The following is a 17,414-nucleotide window of genomic DNA, read 5'->3' on the forward strand; positions in this document are numbered from 1 at the left end:
AGAGAGAGAGAGAGAGAGAGAGAGAGAGAGAGAGAGAGAGAGAGAGAGAGAGGTGTTGTCAGTGTTACCCTGTGTGGTACTGCTGATGTGGCACGGAGCTCTCCACAGAGTGGGCACACAATGAGGAATCAATTACTAGATAAATGGTGTTAACCAACCGCAGAGCCGCCTGGTCAATAGACTGGGTTGCTAGGGGCGAGAAGAGCTAGTCAAACTCCTCACATGAAGATGGATGAATGAGTTTGCAAAGGCTGTGACCAAAAGCAATAGAAACACTTTACTGTGTCTTATACACATGGACATTTATTGTCACCTTGCTTAAAGGCCTGGGGATGAGAGGCACAGCTGTTAAGAGTCACGATTTAGCAAAGTCCTCAGGAACCTCCCAGCTGACCTGCTATGCCATCCCTCAGGTGGGGCCTTTAAGGAACATGAGAACAGACATTAAAAAAAATGTGGAAGGAATTGTTTAAAAATGAAATCTTAAAACCAAACATGATGGCACACACCCATACTCTTAGCACTTGGGAGGTAGAGACAGGAGGATCAGGAATTCAAGGTCATCCTCAGCTAAAAAGCAAGTTCAAAGTCAACCTAAGCTATGCAAGGTCCTATTTAAAGAATAAAATAAAATAAAAATAAAACAAAACAAAACCTTTCAGGGCCTGTTGGCACACACTTTTAATCCCAGCAACTGGGAGGCAGAGGCAAGACCATCTTGGTATACACAGTGAGGACCATGAGGACTACGTGACCCTATCTCAACAACTAACCGAGAGAGAGAGAGAGAGAGAGAGAGAGAGAGAGAGAGAGAGAGCGCTCAGCTGGTCTGAGTCTCTGTGGTAGGAGAACCACAAGGACAGAGGGAGGGAGGGAAGCAAAAAATAAGTCAGTTCCTCCCTCCTAGCCTCCACCATCTCCCCACCTCTCAGTGATGAGGAGGGAACCAGAGCCTCATGGATGCTAGGCAAGTGCTCTTCACTAAGCTTTAATCTCAACCATTCCCCATCTCCTATTAAGGGAAAATTCCCAAGAACTATCCCATGACACATTCTCTCACTTCCCGTTATCCCCATTAGCTATAGGCCATGTTAGCTACAAGGGAAGCAGGGAAGTGTAGTTTTAAAGTCTAGGGAGGTCTTACACAGTTATGGAAGAAGAAGGAAATGGATGCTGCCCATGCCTTATGAAGGGCGTGTAAGGGAGTGAAGCTAGAACGGTTAACAGGGCCAGGAGCAGGGGGTTAAACATGACTCTGAAAATGACAGGAAGCTGAAATGGTATTCAGTACCTCAAGATCACACTGACAAGATGCCCAGACCACTAAATTTTCTCTGCTCAGCTACTTAACACATATGGGCAGTCCAGAGATAACCATCAAAGCCTGGCCTACCCAGGGAGGATCGGAATTATCTCTGCTAAATACTTTGCCCAGTTCTCTCCTTCCTTGCTTCCCCCAGCCTCTGCTCCCCCTGACATACAACCAGGCCTTCCCAGGCCACCTGACCATTCCCTATTCCCCAACTCTCTATCCAGCACTCTGTACTTATATATCTGCTTATTCTCTGGCCCTTCCCCAACAGAACAGAAGTATCACGGGAGCAGAGACTTGTCTGTTGTAACATTTTCCCCTCACGTCCCACACCTAGGAGACATTCTGACAGCCATCTTGTCTTTGATAGATATTTGCTTAGAATAAATTTCTCCCATGTGCTTTTATCCTGGCAGAATATACACATGTGCTCATCTGCATGTGTTGCTATGCCTGCCTGACTCTCTACATCCATGTGTCTTGGTGTGGGGAGGTGTCTGCTCAGGATTGTATAGACATGAGGAAAATAGCAACAGAAAGCAGTGGCTTAGCCGGGCGTGGTGGCGCACACCTTTAATCCCAGCACTCGGGAGGCAGAGGCAGGCAGATTTCTGANTTNGAGGCCAGCCTGGTCTACAGAGTGAGTTCCAGGACAGCCAGGGCTATACAGAGAAACCCTGTCTCGAAAAACCAAAAAAAGAAAGAAAGAAAGAAAGAAAGAAAGAAAGAAAGAAAGAAAAGAAAAGAAAAGAAAAGAAAAGAAAAGAAAAGAAAAGAAAAGAAAAGAAAAGAAAAGAAAAGAAAAGAAAAGAAAAGAAAAGAAAAGAAAAGAAAAGAAAAGAGAAAGCAAGCAGTGATGTCTGCAAAGTTGGTCGAGGCAGTTTGGGATAGCCCAGAAACTTGATGCTTTACTTACCAGGAAGATGTGGCCTTGATGGTCACTTCATTCTGCTCTGCTTCTAGGGAAAAGAGATGAGAATTCACCCGGAGCCTGGGGTGTCCATGGGCTCTCTCTGCCCCATCTTCTTCTGCAATTGGCCACATTTCTTCTTTGAGCCCTGACATTCAGATAATCCAGTACTGATAATCCAGGGGGCGAGGGGAAAGCAAATGGGGGACATGAGATTCACATTTGCCTCGGCTACAGTTTAGATCAAAGTGTACCCAGAAATGAGCAGGTATTCAGAGCCTGGCCCCTATGAGAGTGGTGTTCAGAGGTGGGGATTTCAGTGTGCGCCTGTGTGGGATCACAGGGATCAGATGCCTTCATGGGTTAGATTTATAATCCAGTGGGTGGAACCTTCTGGAGGTGGAGCCTAGCTGAAGACAATGTATTCATCATTGAGTCTTTGGGTCTAGCTCTTGGCCTCCCATTACCTATGCTCGACCTCCCACATTTCCAAAGCAATGGAGCTAGCAATGCTGGACCTCAGAAAGCATGAGTCAAAAATAAGTCATTCTTCCATTCAGTTGTTTTTCTTGGGTATTTAACACAGCCACAAAAAGTGACTAGATACCGCTTCCAGCCTTAAGCACTTACCATTCTCAGCATTCTGAACAGGATAAGGTTTACCTAAGGTGCAACACTTGTCTCCTATTTCATTTCATGCTAGACTCCAACTTAGAAAGATCCGGGATCAGCGTTACTGGAGACTTGATGAGTAGACCCAGTAGTACCTGCCAATTGCTTGTAAGGATGCTAAGCGCAGGGTATACATAACAGTGGGAAGAAGCAGGGGGCATGCTGGCTAACACACAGGGATCCCTCACCCTCCAATTCGAATCCTCACCAGTTAGTGGCTGAGTGACCCTCCAGCCTGCCTTCCTGCCTTGCCAGAATAAACAGATATTCTAAACGTAACACACTTGTGCCCCTCCCTTTGGCTCTCAGATTATTGAAACAGTCAACCCCCAAATTTTGATTTTCCCCAACAATCTCAAGCTGGGAGGAGATAAAGGTTAATGCCAGGAACCAAACAGATGAGTCACTATCTCCCAGAAAGAGCTTTACAACTTTTCAAAACGCCTTGCAGGATATAGATTAAAGCCAATAAATAAATAAATAAATAAATAAATAAATAAATAAATAAATAAATAAAATAAAATAAAGGATGGAGCAATGATGGGCAGTACCATACCCAGACCAGAACTGTTTAGCTATGCATAACTATAGCTTTCTACTTAAACATAAATATCCTATCAGCGCCCGGAACATGTACTTGGGTGGGTCATTGTATGTTTTTGTCTTCTGCTTTTGCCTATTAATTGTTTCCTGGGCATACTTAGGAACAATGGTTAAAAATGCACCTAATTGGGACTCTGATCTTTAATGACTCCGCTAACAACACTTAAAGCAAATTATTTAACTTTTTTTTTTTCTATGCTGGGATCTCTACACCGCTGAGATTCTTAGCCATATTTAAATTCTTTACAGGAGGGATTCCAAACACCGAAGTGCACAGGCGTCCCCACTCTGGCCGGCCATATGAGCAAACCAACCAGGTGACAGCTGAGCCTCCTGTGGCCGCCACAGGACAGAGCGAGAGCTTCAGAGGTGGGCTAGCGGCCGCCCCGCGTGCGCATGCGCGACCCGAGCCGGCGCTTGGACCACGCCTGCGCAGGCTGTCCGTCATGGCGGCTTCCTGAGCCCTAGGGCGAGGGTTCCGCGTGGGACTTCAGACCAGTGTCGTGGCGGGTAAGCGCCCGGGAGAAGGGGCGGGACCGGGGAGAACCCAGGGAGCATCTTGGCTTTGAGAGCCAAGCTTACACGACCTTGAAGCCTGAACCCCAGTGCCTCCTTCAGCCTCAGTTTCCCCTTCTGTATGGGACTTCTCGGTTTCCGTGCTGGGTGAAACAGTCCCGCTCTGTCTCGGAGATGCCGGGTCAGTGACTGGCTTCTTCAGAGTGCAGTGGCTAGCCCACACATCAGAGTGACTGGCCGCCAAGGGAGGAGGTCCCTGGAGCCGCTGACGCCGCCCTGTCCTGCCCCTCTGAGCCCTGCGCCCTCCAGCTTCCTGGCGTTCCCTTTCCCAGCTCCTAAGTTTTGCTTGTCCAGTGGGAGTGCATCCACGTGCCAGGGAGGAGGGGAGTTCTGTCCACCGCGTGATCCCGGTAGACGGGTTTGGGGAATAACAGTGGCTGTAACCCTTAAAGAATTGGTGGGCATCCAACTCCGCCGTCTTGGAATTGCCTAGACGACCTGCCAGCTCCCCTACCGGAGTGAATTTGCAGCATGAAACCTGCGACTGCTTTTCCAGCAGTACCTAGGAGGAATTGCACACGTCTCCACACCGGACATTTTCTAAGTAGAGAAACTGTCTCGAGGTCTTTCTCCATCTTCCCGGGACACTTTTCTATAAACATGATCCTGTAGTTACTTACAGGTTGCTGATGACCCCTGAAAGGGACGGTTGTCACGTTTAATCCTCAAACCGGCCGCAGTGCCTCCCTATTTCCAGAATGCTGATTCCCAGGCGAAACCCTTAAAGGAGATTGATACTCATGACCTGGGACTTCTCTCTCAGGACACATTTCCTGGGAAGCCAGCTTCGTTCATACTTTTAAGTTCATACTTTTAATCGACCAGAAGTTAGTAATGAATTTGTTTTCCATCTATATGTTAGATAATTTGGTCCTCATATAATTCCCACTTTACAGAATGAGCATGCGTTCTCTGAGGTGTAAATTTGTGTACCATAACAACACATTCTATCCTCTCATTCATGTTCAGTGTTCCCAAAGATAGCAGAGAGAATTTTTTGGACCAAAACCAAAGCCAAAACACAATAAGCAGGAGTCTTGTCTTCCATTCAGAACTAGGGGAGCCAGTCTACCTCGAACCAGTAGATGGTCAGGGCCAGGCTGTATCTCCTCTGCCTGAATCATGTCTGGTTTATGTGGCCAGTGGTTTTGCCGAAGGCTGAGTACTTCTTTGATTTCATTGGCTTGCAATCCTGCATTGGTTTCATTCCCAGCCCCAGTTCACACCTGTTTGCCTGCTTAGGTTTTTTGCTGGCTTATCGTGCTGTGGAGGGAAGCAGAGCAAGCTGGGAGAAGAACTTTCTGGGTTGGTGCCGTTGCTGATCCCTGGCACTCATCCATGTACGGAACTCCAGCTGTGGGGAGTTGGAGCATGAAGACATCTGAATTATGATAATGAAACCGTTTCTGTCTTCAAGTTTGAAAACAAATGGAGGACCCTAAGAGTTTGATGACACACAGTAAACACACCAACCACGTAGGAATTGTCCCTTTAGGACTGGATAAGGGCAGGTTTGGGTCCAACACTTGAAGCCAACCTCGTGGCGAAGAAGTCGCTGCTATTTCACACCTGTTGTAATTGAAAGACTGCTCAGAGCTTTACCCACACCTCACCCCACTCCCACACTCCTGCAAGGTGGGAATATGGCTGATAGAACAGGTCCAGAGAGGAAAGTGATTTTCCCCTAAGGTCTGTAGCTGGGAGGTGGGGGACCAGAGTTTACACTAGTTGCCCAGCTTCAAGGCCCGCCAGACTTCCACTGGTGCTCTGTGGTGAAGTAGAACAGTTTGTTGGAAGGAAATCCTTCTTGTTTGCAACCATTGTGACGTGGATATGGGTTTCTAATTGTAGTATATGGTTATATAGGAAAGTACTCCTCAGACAGGTAGTGAAAGGATTCAGTAGTAAAATGTCATGTTGTCTGCAGTTCACTCTTAGAGAGTTCAAGGGAGAAATCCTAGATAGATAGATAGATAGATAGATAGATAGATAGATAGATAGATAGATAGTAGATAATAGGTAATATGCTTTACTGGATAAGATAGATAATATATATTAATAGATGATTGCTAGATAATATATTATTAAATTAACGGTCTCAGGTAGATGGTCTCTTAGATAGATAGGTATATATTATTTGATAGTCTTTATTATTAGGTAGGTGGTCTGTATTAGGAATATAGTCTGTTATTAGGCAAATGATCTATTATATATAGGGACTCTATTTTTTGGTTTGTTTGTTTGTTTGTTTTGATTTTGTTTCTCTGTAGCCATGACTGTCCTGGAACTCACTCTGTAGGCCGTGCTGACTTCTGACCCACAGAGCTCTGCCTCTGCCTGAGTGCTGGGATTAAAAGCATTTGCTCCACCATCACCCAGCTGTGTGTCTGTTATTAAACAGTCTCTACTATTAGATAGATGTTCTCAGTAGTAAGTAGATGGTCTCTACTATTGAGTAGATAGTTTCTTATTAGGTAGATGTTATTCATAGATAGACGTTCCCTATTATTAGGTAGATGTTATATATTCTTAGATAGATGGTGTAACTACACATAACAAAGTGCTAGCTTTCCATCAATCCAAGTGGTGGATACACATTGTCTACTGTGCTGTTTCCCCAGCTTCGTTGGCTGCTTGAAAAGTGCAGGTAGTACAGACCTGTTATCCCACTAAGACCACAAACTCAAGCTTGTCTGAAATACAGAATAAGTCAAGGCCAGTCTGTCTCAGAATAAAAACAGGGCTGGATATAGCTTAGTGATGGAGAGCTTGCCAAGCCTGTGCAAGGCCTTGGATGGATCCTCAGCCACAGAACAGATGTGGGGGCGGGGCAGTATAAAAGGTATCATCCAGGAAGATGTTCCCGGCTTCCCTTGGCCACCTCCACTTGTTCTTCTGTCTCAGGTGCATCCCAGGGATAGCATGGGCCCAGCCATGGACGAGGTCACCTTCAAAAGCGACACTGTGCTGTCAGATGTCCACCTGTACACCCCCAACCAGAGGCACCTCATGGTGCGGCTGAATGGCATGGGGCAGCCAGGTAAGATCCAGGTCTGGGTGGAGCACCCTGTTGTCTGGTGGGGCCCTTTATCTTCTTTTTTTTCACATACTTCTTTTGGGGGAAACTTCCCCTTTTTTTAATAAAAACTTTATTGTAAAAACTGACAAAGAACAAAATTCACCAACAAAATTTAGTGAGACCCAAAGTCTATATGTCTCAGCCAACTTCTCTACAGTTAGCCGTTCTGAATACTTCTATACAGAATAGCCATTCTGACGCTGGGGAGCCTCACATTGGATTTTATGATTTCACTATTAAATGTTTTCTCTCCCTCTCTCTCTCTCTTTTTTTTAACCACTTACCATCCACCAAAAAACAAAACAAAACCAACAAAAATCCATGATACAGTTAGAACTAGAAGCCACAAACGTTCTATGTTCTTTAGTGACTCAGGTGTCCTTCATTCATCGTGTCACTTAAGTCTTCCTTCACTGCACACATGCCTGTATACAGCTTTCCTGACCTAACACAGACACGCAGAAGTGAGTGAACCCACATTTTCATGCAGGAATGATATTGGAGCTCTGTGTGACTGTAGGCCCCAGGCGGGTAGATGAGCAGGTACATAGATGGTGGTACTGCCTTGATCCTGTGCCTGGCTGGCTCTGTTCCTTCATGGCTTCCTGTCTTTCCTTCTGCACAGGCTCCCTGATTCCTCTTCCTGCATCTTGCAGCCAAGCATAGCATTTGAAAATGCAAACCCAACCAAAGCACTGCCCTGCCATGGATTCCCCACCCATGGTTCTAGGGAACATGTGGCCTTCGACTGGGCTTCTAGCCAGTGTGCCCAGCCTGTTGTCCTTCCCTCCATGATTTCTGTGCCCCTTCAGTAACTGTCCCAGTTGGATGACACATTATACCTCACATTGACAAACTACAGCCTGTGTGGCCAAACCTGGTCCTGCTTTGTCTTTAAAAATAATGTTGTATTGAAACACCAGCAGACCTGCTTGTTACTGTGTTTTTATGACTGCAGACTGTTGGTTAGTTGCAGCAGAGATCCTGTGGCTGAAAGAACTTATGATACTTGTTTCTTAACCTGCTAAAGGAAAGATTTGCTGGCCTTATATGGTTGCCACTATGTGTCATACAAAATACAGTTTTATTATGTCGGGGCAGGAAGCTCACAGTCTGTAATCACCTGGTTTACTTTGATGTTTTGCCACTACAATTCCTAGATAAAAGCTCCCTAAGATGTTGCATTCTGGTTGGTTTCTCCAGCACAGTCGATGATCAGTGCATGTTTGTTGAGTGGATGGATAGATGAATGGACTGGTGGGTGGTGGATAGGTCAGATGAATGAAGAGATGGTGGGTGAGTGGATGATGGATAAATGGACAGGTGAGTGGATGAAATAAATGATGGTCAGGGTGAGTAGATGAACAGATACATAGGTGGAGGTAAGTAGCTGGATGGACAGTGGTAGATGAATGGGTAAGATGGATGAATGAGTGGGTAGATAGAGTAATAGATGATGGGTAGTTGGAAAAGTGAATAGATGATAGATAATAGACAATAAATGGATGGATGGGTGGATGACTGAGTAGGTGGATAAGATGCATGGGTGGGTAGATGCTCAAAACTCGATATGGAGTGTGGTACTGTCGGAGCCTGAAGCAGAGCTAACTGACTGGGTACTAAAAGTTAGAAAGGCATCCCAAGAAGAGGAAGTGGCTGCACGAGGCAGCAAGGGCTCTCCTCAGGTCTTCCCATGTCCCCTGCTCCTTGATGATGTCTGCAGTGTGAGAAGGTGATAGCAGTGAGCTGGACCTAATAAAGTCAGATAGAGAGGACTGGGTACTCTGAGCCACCGCTGTTCACTAGCCTTGGCCTTGGCTGGCCGGAGGTGGATTAGTCCTTATTCCTGGGATGCAAGTGTGGAAACAGGCCCAGAGTAGACAGATGCCTGACCCAGCCTAGCGTTATCCATTCTGAACTCCTAGCTCCCTTTGTTTCTGACATACCTTCCCTGGAATGGGCACTCACACTATATCTGTCTCAGTGACTTCCTGGGTACCTGGTGGTGAAGGATAGGGTGTGTGTGTGTGTGTGTGTGTGTGTGTGTGTGTGTGTGTGTGTGTGTGTGTGTGTGTTTGGGGTTGTTTTGGCCTACCATCCTAAGAAGCACCTGAAGCATCAGGCAGACTGGCTTGGTACCCTGCCTTGGCCACTTAGCAAGCTCACTCACCCTCTGAGCCTCAGTGTCCACGTCTATGAGATGGCCGGTGTGCTCTCGTCACAGTTACGCTGCAGTTAATCGACTCAGGCCAGATGTCTGCCCAGGTGCTCACTCAGCAGAGGCTGCTGCATCAGAAGCTGTTGCTCTGGTGGCTTCTGCTGTCCACATGCTCACTGCTAAGTGCAGCAAGTCTCTGCTGCTTAGCCTGGTCACCGCTACCTGGCCTTTAAAAGTATCTCTGGTTGAGCTGGGCATGTGACTCAGTAGGGTGCTTGTTTAGCACACACAGCCCTGAGTCTTAACACCAGCAACACATAAAGTGGGTGTCATGGTGATTGTGTACAACCCAAACACACTGGGTTGTAAAATCAAGATCAGGATTGGAAGGTCACCATCAGCTACACAGTGAGTTTGGGGCTAGCTTTGGCTACATGGACCCTGCCTCCAAAGAAAAGCTATCTCCAGTTGGCAGTCAGACTTGTCCAAGCAGAGGAAAGGAACGATGACCTTGGTGATGCTCACTCTGTGTCTCTCGCTTACAGTCTTCCTGTCCCAGTTCAAGCTCTTGTGCAGTCGGGACTCTTGGACAGACTCGGGGGCTGAGGACAGTGGTCCCAGAGACGTCCCCACAGAGGAGACGCCTCCTGCTGGGTCAGGAAGTGGCCACAGTCATGAGGATTTGTCCCTCCAGGCTGGGGATGACAACACCATCCAGGAAGGGTTGAGTGTTCCCCTGGACGAGGATGGAGACCTGGATGTGGTCCGAAGACCACGGGCTGCCTCTGATCCCAGCCCAGCAGAGCCCGCAAGAGACAAGGTACACCCCACGATTCTAGCACAGGAGGAAGATGACCTCGTGGGAGACCAAGCGCACGAGAGCTGCCCCCACCGCATCATCAAAATAGGTAAATAAAGGCCACGCTCTCTGGCCGCTGAGCCAGCCACAGTAGAGCTGTGGGCATCAGTTCTGAGTTCAGAATGGGTCTAGTGAGCTGAGAACAGGCAGTGCCACAGCCAGCAGAGTCTATTCAAATCCTGTAGATCCACTCTTGCTGAAGACTCAGCTTAAGAAGCTGGGGAAGTGCGGGGGACCCAGTTCTCACTCACCTCTCATCAGCACTGGCCCCATGACCCCAGACCCTTCTGTGCTCACCTCGCTTCTGGTTCTCTGCTGGACTGCACAGTCACCTCTGGTGCCTGCTACCAACCTCTGCTTTCTAGCACATTCCCAACTGCCCAGCTCCTGACTCAGGTACTGCCTCCTCCAGAAAGCCCCGCTCCTGCCTCCAGCTCCCTGGTTCTCTAACCTGGTAGTGGCTCAGGGCGGGGTTTGTGAGGTGCTTTGCTGGGTTCAAGGAGAAAGGAAGCCATGGGAAACTGAGTAGCCAGAGTGTGAATGGAGGGAGGTATCAGTTCATGGCAACCTGGAGTGGGTCGGTCAAATGGGTCAGAAGCTGGGCAGTGGGCAATCAGAAGGAGAGGTGAGAGGGCCCAAGAAGGGGTTTTGACAGACACTCGGAAACAACACTATGAGACCTGCTGTCTGTGCTCAACAGGCAGAGCAAGGGTCTTGTGACCTCAAGTGTGTGTGACACTTATTTCTGAGAAGACATAAACACCTCATCCCAGAATAGAGAACAGATGACAGACCCAAGTAAGGACACCATCAAAGTCGAACTTTGTGAGCCAGTGGGCTTTATTTGGGGAAGAAAGGTTTATCTGGCTTACGTGTCTGATCACAGACCACCACAGAGGCAAACGAGAGCAGGAACCCTGGAAGAACACTGCTTCCTGGCCTGCCCCAGCCACCATGAGCCACATGACCCATGGGCTGGCAGTCGTGGACTGTATGAGAAAGGAATGGGCCAGTAAGCATCACTCCCCTAGTCTCTGCCTTAGTCCCTGCCTCCAGCTTCCTGTCCTAGATGCCTTCCTGTCTTCCCCTTATATATCACTTGTGATGTACAGGTATAAACCAAGTAAGTTGCGTTTAGCCAGTGTTTTATCACAGCAATGGCAAAGAAACTAGGGTGTTCCCTCCCCTCCAGGACCAGAGTGTTCCATAGTGACTGGCCTCCAGCCAGTGTGCACTAGAAATACTGTCTGAGGGCTGGTGAGATGGCTCAGTGGGTAAGAGCACCCGACTGCTCTTCTGAAGGTCTGGAGTTCAAATCCCAGCAACCACATGGTGGCTCACAACCATCCGTTACAAGATCTGACTCCCTCTTCTGGAGTGTGTGAAGACAGCTACAGTGTACTTACATACAATAAATAAATAAATCTTTAAAAAAAAAAAAAAAAAAGAAAGAAATACTGTCTGAGAAGCTAACAGCAAATTCTCAAGGGAAAGGTCGGGTATATGGCAGCTTTCCCAGCTGCCCCCTTCTGCTTTCCTGTGACCTTGGGTCTTCAAACAGAAGAGGGACAGTTCTTCCATCTCAGCCAGGGGCTCACCTGGCCCAGGATAGCATTAAGTTTCTGAAGTGGTGGCTCTTGGCTGTGTCACCATCACCGCAGCACAGTCTTCCGCCACAGTTGACATGGGCTGGGCTCACTGCTCTTCTGCCAGGACTGGGTCATCTACCCTCAGAGTGCACACAGCCTTGAGCAGGCACCCAATCACTCACCCTAGAGCACAGCGCCTCTACACAGAGTCAAGGATGTAGCTCTGGCTGGGTGCTAATATAGATTAGCAGACTCAAAGGGGTTGATTTAAAAATCCTCTTTTGTTTCAACCTGACATTTGGAAAGCATTTTGACACATTTTGACTTAATATGTTTTCTCTTGAGCTAGTCATTTTCACGGCCCAGCTCCACTGACTACAAATGTGTGAGTGTTGGGGATATTGGTGAGATTAGCAGTTTCTAACCATCCGCTGAGCCTGCTCCCTGTCAGTATGGTCCGACTGTACCAGAGCACAGGGACAGAGTCATCTGTGTGTACGCAAAGGAACTGGGACTCAAAGCTGCTAAGGGTCAAGTCACCCAGCGGGACAGCAAAAACTCTGATACTCGTGAGTGGCTGTCTGACCGCAGAGCCATGTTCTCTCCCTCGAGGGGAGCAGACTTCCCATAGTCTCCAGCTTCTCTCTGCATCTGTGAAATGGGGTGACCCAATCCAACTCAGTCTCAGAGTGTGCGCCCCAGACTGGCTCATGTGAACATGCGCACATGTTCAGTGAGGCAGTGTGTCTCTGGGAGGTTGCTGGGTGAGCTTTGGTCTGATTCCCAGCTGGTGGCACATACTGAGCCCCAGCATGCCTCTAATTCTGAAAGGCACAGGAGTGGTTTAGTCCTTCAGACCAACAGCCAAGGCGGAGACGGCTACTGTTTGGGTTTTAACCTTGTTTCATTTGGTTTAGTTCATGCATGTGTGTGTATTTGTGTGTGTACACATGCACACATGCATGCCACAGCACACATGAGGAGGTCAGGGGTCAACTTTGTGAAGCTAATTCTCTCCTTCCACCTTTGTGTGGATTCCAGGGGCTGGACTCATGTTGTCACCCTTGCCTGAGGAGCCATCTCACCCGCCCTTGCTTTGTTTGTCTTTTAGAAGGCTCTTGCTCTCCAGGCCATGCTCGCCTCGCTCCTGCAGGTTTATAGCTGTGAACCAGCTTGCTCCTCAGATTTTGTTATAAGACTGTTTTAGTTTGTGTGAGTTTGGCAGGCTCTGGAAACTTCTCTGCTGTGTTTGTTTGTTTGTTTGTTTGAACCTCACACAGCTGTTTGCAAACATTTAGTACATAGTCCTTTGGCCAATCTGGGCTACAGTATGAGACCCCATCTCAAAAAAAAAGAAAAGGAAAAAAACTGCTATTAAGTTGTAACGTCACTGCAGAGATGGTATTTTGCAGCATTTCTTTTTCTCCTTCATCTCCTGTTTCCACTCCTTCACACCATCAGAATCTTGTTCTGAGATAGTTTGGACTTGAGAGTGTATACCAATCACCCTTCTCATGAAACTTTTATTTAAAAAGATGTAAATTGAAACTTACTGTGTTAGCTTCTGGTGCAGTTGTTAACACAAGAACATACTTTGGAAGGAACTGTATTTACATATATTTCAGTTTTAGAATAGAGGTTCAGGTCCTGTGATACAGGTGTATACTTTAGCTGTGTTCAGACCTGATGTGCCTTGGTCCATAGCAGTCATCCAATGACCTAAAGGCCTCTTACCTTCTCCCACCTGCTCCACCTGCTCCCACCTGCTCCACCTGCTCCACTTGCTCCACCTGCTCCCACCTACTCCCACCTGCTTCACCTGCTCCACTTGCTCACACCTGCTCCCACCTGCTTCACCTGCTCCCACCTACTCCCACCTGCTTCACCTGCTCCCACCTGCTCCCACCTGCTTCACCTGCTCCCACCTTTCAGTGCAGCCCGTGCTTCTGCTTCTCTTTTGGTCGTTTAACTCTGCCACCTGTCTAGCCAGAAGGGCAGACACCCCCACATACACACATTACCCCCACCTCTGTTTTCTGTCCACTTCCGTTTCACAATGGACGCTTCTTTCTTGGTTTCTATCCTTTCCAGAGCACACCATGGCCACGCCCCTGGAGGATGTAGGCAAGCAGGTGGGTAGGCCCTGTCCACTTCCTGTGGCCCCTGGAGGGTCTCTCCTGGGCCTTGACTGAACCTGTGCTTCTTTGTCCTCTCATGCAGGTGTGGCGGGGTGCCCTTCTCCTGGCAGACTATATCCTGTTCCGAAGGGACCTCTTCCAGGGTTGCACCGTGCTGGAGCTTGGGGCAGGCACAGGGCTCGCCAGCATCGTGGCAGCCACGATGGCACACACCGTTTACTGTACAGGTAACAACTCTTTACTGGTACAGTAGGGAGTGGTGGGCTCCATGATTTGTACCAGCTGTAAAAAGGAACAAGGTCACCAGGCTCTCTCTACACCTCCCCCCCCCCCATTTTCTGTCTAAATGACTGTCAACACCCAGTCACCACAGTATCACCCTGCAGTCAGGAGATCACGGGCTTGCAGTGTCTGGTGTCCTTTCTCTGCTCACCCTCCAGGGAAGAGCAAATGACTCAGGAAATCCCTAGGTGGTCCTCTTCGTGGGCCTCACACACTGACTTATCATTTTTGTCTAATGACAGAAACAAGCGTGTTCTTACGGGAAAGTGAGAAGCAGAAGATGAAATTTACTCATAATTTTATAATTTCCAGAGTGATTCAACAGTGTGCAATGTCTTAGGCACCCACTGTGGCTAGATACAGTTCCAGAGAGTAAGCAAGTAAGTCCCTGTCCCAGGGACTCAAAAGAAATGAGCTTGTAACCATTCATGTATGAATGTGTGCGTATGTCTGCATGTGTGCTACAGTTCCCAGTCTTTGTAATTATCATCTTTTCCTCTTAGATGTCCTCCTCTCTCCCCCCAAGATGTATGTATTATACGTACAGTGTTCTTCCTGCATGTATGCCTGAACGCCAGGAAGAGGCCACCAGAGCTCATTATACATGGTTATGAGGGTTGCTGGGAATTGAACTCAGGACCTCTGGAAAAGCAGCCAGTGCTCTTAACCACTGAGCCATCTCTCCAGCCCCTATATTCTACTTTTTTAGAAAAGAGATTTTTTTTTTTTTTTTTTTTTTTTTTTAATTTTGAGACAGTCTCACTATGTTCCCAGCTGACCTGGAACTTACTGTGTAAACCAGGATAGTCTTGAACTCAGAGATACATCTGCCTCTGCCTCCCAAAGTGTGGGATTGGAGGGGTGTTCCACCATGCCCAGCTTATTTTTATTTTATATAGTATCGTGTGTGTGTGTGTGTGTGTGTGTGTGTGTGTGTGTGTTAGGAGTATGTACATATGAGTACAGATGTCCTCGAGGGTGTAAGATCCCCTGGAGCTGGAATTACAATTGATCATGAGCCATCTGATGGGGGTACTGGGAGCCAAACTTGGGTCCTCTGCAAAAACAGTGTGACATCTTAACCTTGGAGCCATCTTCCCATCACATTTTAATACATACTCTTAAGGAATAACTGAAATCTCTATAAATAGTTCTATAAATATGAATAGTACACACATACATGCAAGCATACACATGCACACAAACACACTCAACCAAAATCTTGAAAAGTATTTTTTAAGGACATGGTCCTGTGTCCTTAAAGATTATTCTAAATAACTCTTAGTAAGGAGATCATCTTAGCATTCTGTTTAGCCCTTTGCCAAGTGCTCTGTCCATCCTGTTTGTCATCAGCAGTGAACACCTGTGTGCCTCATCTGACGATCCTTGGGGTGATGAGTGGTCCTGTGTGGAAACTGAGCACTGTCTTAATATTTACATTTGAAATTACATGAGGCTCACAGAGAAGTTCCTAAAATAACTCAGAATGTGTCACACGCCCTTCATCCAGCTTCCAGAGATGCCACCACATTAAATGAGCGAAGCACAGCAGTCCGGCCATTGGTGATAGCTCGCCATGAAACACGCTGGAGACAGGTGTCTTAACCCATGTGTCATGGTGCACCCTTCTGTCATTCCAGATGTCGGCACAGACCTCCTGGCCATGTGCCAACGAAATGTTGCCCTCAACAGCCACCTGGCTGCCACTGGAGGTGAGGACCAGTAGCAGAGGGTTGGGGTCAGGTGGGAGTCACCCAGCGGGCCCAGTGTTGGTGGTGGCTTCTCTTTGCATCAGATGAAGGAGAGATACCAAGGTTCCCTTGGTGTAGCACAGTTTCTGAGCATAGATGGCCTGCCCTGGCACCGTGAAGCCTTCCTGACATCCCTGGGCTGATGGACAAGTTCTTTCCCTCGTGCATTCGGCTCATCCACTTAGTACTACCATAAGCATTCAGTGTTCAGTCATCCACCAAGCTGCCATCCCCTGTTAGGGTGACCACTCCTGTGTCTTGTCTATAGAGTCACTGTCATTGGTCACTGTGAACATGTAGGAAGAGAAGCGGGTATGTGAGGGAGCGCTGACAGAGGGTCTGAGGAGAGGTCGCTGTGAACATGTAGGAAGAGAAGCGGGTATGTGAGGGAGCGCTGACAGAGGGTCTGAGGAGAGGTCACTGTGAACATGTAGGAAGAGAAGCGGGTATGTGAGGGAGCGCTGGCAGAGGGTCTGAGGGGATAAGAGAAGCGGGTATGTGAGGGAGCGCTGACAGAGGGTCTGAGGGGATAGGTGCCTGGCTAGATGGTGGTGGTGGGTCATGGAGTCAGGGTGTTTTATGCCCCTTTGTGTGTGGTCTGGGTTTTTATGCCCCTTTGTGTGCAGTCTGGGAGTTCTGTCTCTGCTTTTGCAGGTGGCGTGGTTAAGGTCAAGGAGCTGGACTGGCTAAAGGATGACCTCTGCACAGGTGTGTGCTTCATGTGTCCCCTTGCTTCAGTGACTCCTCTGTGGCACCTAGAGTTCTCAGCTCTTTGCCCTCATTGAGCCAGAGTCCTGGCTCCCTCCACATCTTGTGGAAGGTCTCCACAGGCTGCTGGGCCCTGGCTATTCTCTGAACAGATGCTATGCTGGGCCCTTGATCACACGCTGCGCACACCTCCCAGGGCCTCCGTGGGGGAATCAGTTCCGAGTGGGAGTGGAGAGACCAGCACTCAGCGAGGCCAGGGTGTGATCCCAGGTCTGGGCCTAAACCGCTTCCCAGAAAGCATAGTGAACGTCTGCAAGAGCTTCTAAAGTCTTCCACGGACCATGTCAGACTGCTGCTTGCTCTTTATACAGCAGCTTCTTTCCTTTTACCGTCAGGAAGGACTCTACGTGCCTGTCACCTGACACACACACTGTGCTGTGACCCTTTGACCCTTGGCCTTCCCAGACATCTTCTGAGAGAGGTTTTAGTAACCTTTCTGTAAACACAAAAACTGAAATCCAGAGTGACATGACCAGTTTCCTGGTGTCACACAGTGACTTGATTGGGATGGTGATTGACAGATAATGTTCTCACAGGGCTCCTGGCTTAGGGCAAGTGAGGATGGAACCGACCTGCCCCTCACTGGTGGCAAAGGTCCCCCTTAACTGTGTGGCTGTCCCTAGGTACAAGTCGACCTGTTTCCAGCCCCATATCTATCTCCCTCTCCCTCTCCCCCTCTCCTCCTCTCCCCCTCTCCCCCTTTCCCTCTCCCTCCCC

The 17,414-nt window shown here is 48.2% G+C and overlaps 1 protein-coding gene across 3 annotated transcripts in view; it reads left to right on the plus strand.

Moving 5' to 3' along the window:
• Positions 1 to 3,929: 3,929 nt before the first annotated feature.
• Mettl22 (methyltransferase like 22) overlaps positions 3,930 to 17,414 on the plus strand; it is a 19,723-nt gene continuing 6,238 nt past the window's right edge. The window contains exons 1-8 of one of the 3 annotated variants that reach the window (XM_029544578.1): positions 3,940 to 4,007; positions 5,316 to 5,413; positions 6,978 to 7,113; positions 9,856 to 10,218; positions 13,850 to 13,890; positions 13,979 to 14,123; positions 15,819 to 15,890; positions 16,584 to 16,637. In XM_029544578.1, coding sequence (XP_029400438.1) covers positions 6,996 to 7,113; positions 9,856 to 10,218; positions 13,850 to 13,890; positions 13,979 to 14,123; positions 15,819 to 15,890; positions 16,584 to 16,637 — 793 coding nt within the window. In that variant the 5' untranslated portion in view covers positions 3,940 to 4,007; positions 5,316 to 5,413; positions 6,978 to 6,995. Of the gene's footprint in view, positions 4,008 to 5,315; positions 5,414 to 6,977; positions 7,114 to 9,855; positions 10,219 to 13,849; positions 13,891 to 13,978; positions 14,124 to 15,818; positions 15,891 to 16,583; positions 16,638 to 17,414 lie in introns of all 3 variants that reach the window. The other 2 variants (XM_021209869.1, XM_029544577.1) reach the window with 2 other exon arrangements.

This window comes from Mus pahari, chromosome 12 (genome assembly GCF_900095145.1).
Source record: "Mus pahari chromosome 12, PAHARI_EIJ_v1.1, whole genome shotgun sequence".
NCBI lineage: Eukaryota > Metazoa > Chordata > Mammalia > Rodentia > Muridae > Mus > Mus pahari.